The sequence below is a fragment of the Cryptomeria japonica genome, chromosome 5 (assembly GCF_030272615.1).
Source record: "Cryptomeria japonica chromosome 5, Sugi_1.0, whole genome shotgun sequence".
Taxonomy (NCBI): Eukaryota; Viridiplantae; Streptophyta; class Pinopsida; order Cupressales; family Cupressaceae; genus Cryptomeria; species Cryptomeria japonica.
This window is the reverse complement of record NC_081409.1, coordinates 169,488,310-169,493,018: the sequence shown is the minus strand read 5'-3', so window position 1 is coordinate 169,493,018 and position 4,709 is coordinate 169,488,310. Positions and strand designations below refer to the sequence as shown.

Genomic DNA, 4,709 nt, shown 5'->3' with positions numbered 1-4,709 from the left:
TTCCTAAAGCTCTATATCTATATCTCTTTTCATCTATCTATATCTATCCATATCTCTTCTTTCGTATCTCCCGTTGTCTCTATCTTGTTATCTCTCCATCTTACCCCTATATCTCTCCCTCTCTCTACTCTATCTTTGTCTTTCCATCTCTCCCTCTCTCATCTCACTCTCTTAATCTCTCTCTCTCTTCTCCTCTCCTCTCCTCTCCCTCTCCATCTCCTCCATCTCTATCTGTATACCTAATTTCTACCTCCTTACCTCCCTCTCTCCCTATTGCAACATAACATGAGCTTGTTGGTAATGTAGTTTGGTGATCTTCCTAATTTAGAGGTTTTATTTCAATTGTTTTTGGATCCCTATAAGTAGATTAGTAATCAATTCAAATTAAGTTATCACTTCTCCATCGATACCTTTGTCTCACAAATAACATAATTTGCTAAATGGTCTACCAATTGACCTCATGTACTACACAAATGTATGCAAAAATAGACCAAAATTTTCCCATAGACATCCCACACCTCTTTGACATACCCATTACACACCAAAATGCAATTGCTAGTTATAATTCTTACATAAATTGCCAAATTTGTTTCATAATTTACCATCCTTATTTCCCTTCGCTCTAGTGCTTCGTAAGTAATACTATCTCCTTTTTTAACACTTTGTTATCCTCTATTAATTAGAGATTGCTTTCCAGTTATCCTATATTTATTCCATTGAGGGGTACACTATCCTTCCAATTTAAACCCGCGATCTTAATGAGAGTACACAGACCTTAAGAATGTTTGTTGTGTTCTGATCATGGTTGTTGCTATTATAGTGCTACTTCATAAAACAATACTGCTATGTAACAATGGCGTTCTTAGTACAGTTGCTTGATGTTGGATAACAACATTGAAAGTTCAATATGTTGACTATATATGCTTAATTGTGACCACGGCAATGCCAACATCACCTTGGATTCACAACAGGACGAAGATAATCACACCTTTGTACCTTCACAGTGTCAAGGGTGCTGCAAATATTCGCAGTAAACTTCTTTATCGCAATTACCGCTATGATAGCACTAACAACTTCAGCTTAGATTCTTATTCCATTAATACTCAGGTTGAAACTCGTAGTAGGAATAGAAACTTCAAGGAAACCTTCAGTCTTTTGAACACTATGGAACACCCAGATTTTAGTTCGTATGCTTCTCTGCTGAAGGCCTGTATTAAGTACAAATCCCTGCCAGAAGGAAAACTAGTGCATGCCCACATTGTTCAAGCTGGATTCGCCTGTAAATATATGTATTTAGATAACACACTTTTGAACATGTATGTCAAGTGTGGCAGATTGATTGATGCTCGCAATTTGTTTGACGAAATGCCTGAACGAAATGTTGTCTCATGGTCTCTTCTGATTGCAGCTTACCCGAAGTATGGGTTTTATAAGCAAGCCTTGACACTCTTTCAACAAATGAAAAGATCTTGTGTTGAACTGGATAATTTCGTATTTGTGGGGATTCTTCCAGCAATTGCAGGTTTGGGAGATCTTGAACATGGCAGGGAGGTGCAGGGAGATATAATTAGAAGTGGGTTTCAATCGGATTTTTTTGTGAATAGTGCCCTAGTTGACATGTATGCCAAATGTGGAAGCATAGAGAATGCACGCCAAGTGTTTGATAAAATGCCTATGAGAAATGTGATATCGTTTAACGCAATGATTTCAGGATATGCACGGAATGGGTACGTTGTTGAAGCTGTAAAACTGTTTGAGAGCATGTCTGAAAGAGATGTGGTATCATGGACTTCAATGATTGTAGGGTATGCGCAGAATGGAATTGTTGATGAAGCCCTCGAACTCTTTTGGAAAATGCCTGAAAGAAATGTTGTCTCGTGGAATGCAATGATTGGGTTGCTTGTCCAGAATGGACATTTTGAAGAGGCTGTGAACATCTTTGAGAAAATGCCTGTTCGCAATGTGGTTTCATGGAATACAATGATTTCGGGTTTTGTACAGAATGGGCACTTTGAGGAAGCCCTGAAGCTATTTCGCATTATGCCTGAACGGAATGTAGTCTCGTGGACTGCTTTGATTTTTGCTTATGCACAGAATGGTGATGCCAAAAAGGCCTTTAATATTTTTCAGAAAATGCCTGAACGGAATGTTGTCTCATGGAATGCGATGATAGCTGGATTTACACAGAATGGGTTTCTTGATGAGGCTCTGAAGCTCTTTCAGAAAATGCCAGAACCGAATGTGGTGACTTGGAATGAGATGATAACTGGATTTGCACTAAATGGGTGTTTTGATGAAGCCCTGGAACTCTTCCGAAGAATGCCAGAAAGAAATGTGGTTTCATGGACTGCTTTGATTGCAGGCTACGTACGGAATGGACATATTGATAAAGCCTTAGCGATCTTTCACAAAATGCCTGAAAGAAATGTAGTCTCGTGGAATACAATGATTTCAGGACTTGCACAGAATGGATATTGTTTTGAAACCTTCGAGCTCTTTCAAAATATGCAATTAAAAGATGTAAAGCCAGATTCTAACACCTATGCCAGCATTCTATCTGCTTGTGCGAATTTGGCAGCTCTATCACAAGGAAAGTTAATTCATCAAGACATGATTAGAAATGGATTTTGGAGGGATGTTTTTATGGAGACTGCATTGCTGACTATGTATGCTAAATGTGGAAGCATTCAGGATGCACACAAAGTATTCGATAGAATGTATGTAAAGAATGTGGCTTCCTGGAATGCAATAATTGTTGGATGCGCCATCCATGGGTGTGGTAAAGAGGCCCTTCATATTTTTGAAAAAATGCGACAGTCTGGAACAAACCCAGACAATGTTACTTTTGTTGGAGTTCTGTCTGCTTGCTGCCATGCAGGCCTAGTAAATGATGGCAGACTGTACTTTGATTGCATGTCCCAGCACTACCAAATCACCCCTACAGTAGATCACTATTGCTGCATGGTTGACCTGCTTGGTCGTGCTGGTCACCTAGTTGAAGCACAAAAATTTATTAAAAGAATGCCAATAAAACCAAATTCTGCTGTGTGGGCGTCTCTGCTTGGTTCATGTAGAACTCATGCAAATGTAGAGGTAGGAAAACATGCTGCAGAACACTTGTTTCGGTTGGATTCAAACAATTCTGCACATTATCTCCTTCTCTTAAACATCTATGCAGCAGCCAATAGGTGGGATGACGTTAAGAATGTTAGAAAAATTATGGAAGAAAGAAATGTCAAAAAAGAACCAGCATGCAGCTGGATTGAGGTCAATGGAAAAGTGAACGCTTTTCTTGTAGGAGGCAAATGATGGCTACATATTATAAGTGAGACTGATTCAAGCATGTAAAGGAAACATGGCCATAGTGTGATGTAAGATTTGTGCTCATGGCGAGGGGGTGAAATGAATATTGTGTCATTTGGAAGGAAACAGTAAATCAAGTTTACAGTTATAAACACATCACTTAAACAACTTCTAGATCATCAAAGAGCATTCCAGAATGTGATGATTTCTTGTGTGACACTGACTTCCTTGCCAAAAGTTTTGTAGAAGTAATTCCTGTGAGGAATGAACAGTTGAATTTACTCAGCTGAAGGAGATATGGTGGTTATATGGGAATTTAATGGCTCTAAATAAAATAGGATATGAACTACTGAACAATCTTGTTCTTAAAACACGGCCAGGATCCTAAAATGTGGCCAATATTCAATGCTAAAAAACTGAATCTGGCAGGCAGAAGAAGCAGGGCGTAGACCTGAAATATGATTTTGTTGCATGGTGAGGAATTGAAATGAATATTCTGTGCCTCTTGGAGGGGAAATGGCAACTGAGTTTGTAACCATGAACACGTCCCTCAAGGTTTGTGGCAATCTCCAGTGAGTCGTCAACTTCATCACCAGCAGCATTGTACAAGAGATTTTTTTGAGAACTGCCCTGTTACAGTTAATTTATTCGAAGGACGTGGTGCTCGTGCAATTTTTTTTGATGATGCTAAATTAAACCAAGCGTTAAACAAGTGGTTTAACACGTCTATGATCAAAATAGCCTTTTGTTGAGATCCGGCGTCTTAGATAGACATGCCATAGGAATGAAATTCAAAACAATCAAAGAGGGCACATGTTTTGATAGTATTTTGGATGAAAGCATCCTGTTATCAAAACAAAATAAAGCTGAGCTAAAGAAATTCAAATCATTAGTTTCCGGCGATCATTCAGTCACCTAAGTGTAATTTTTGTCTCATAAGTGTCTCTTAAATATTTGTGTAAATAAATCTAGCATTTAAAATCAACAGGAAGAATCACTTAATTTTTCCATGCAATTACTCCCAAAGGTCAATCAACCTTAATTCCATCCGATTGACTATTGATTACACTTGATCTTTGGGTGGAAATGAAAGTTGAAGGTTTAATAGTTTATGTTGTTACAGAATTTGGTTCCTAATACCTGCCTACCAGCATTGAAGATTCTGATGCTAATCTGCACTTAATTCTCTAGCTTTTGGCTGCAACCTGAATTTTCTAGCTTTTGACTGCAATCTGACATGTATGCAGTCATCCTGTAATAGACTATCATGAATTCAAAATTGACAATTACTTTAGGAAAATGAGTAGAGTGGTGGCTCTATGTTGAAACTCACTCCGGTGGTGGCTTTATGTTGAAACTCGCTCCAGCATTATGTTGGGTTAAGAACTAATGCAGCTCAAAGTTGT

General features: G+C 38.4%; 1 protein-coding gene across 1 annotated transcript; it reads left to right on the top strand.

Moving 5' to 3' along the window:
• The first annotated feature begins 739 nt into the window (after positions 1-739).
• LOC131041157 (pentatricopeptide repeat-containing protein At2g35030, mitochondrial) lies at positions 740-4,318 on the top strand. Its single transcript, XM_057974143.2, has one exon. The coding sequence runs from the start codon at positions 943-945 to the stop codon at positions 3,307-3,309; it is 2,367 nt and encodes a 788-aa protein (XP_057830126.2). The 5' UTR covers positions 740-942; the 3' UTR covers positions 3,310-4,318.
• The last annotated feature ends 391 nt before the right edge of the window (positions 4,319-4,709 follow it).

Coding starts and splice junctions, on each gene's coding strand:
- LOC131041157 (XM_057974143.2), top strand. CDS start 943: ATGCCAACATCACCTTGGATTCACAACAGGACGAAGATAATCACACCT.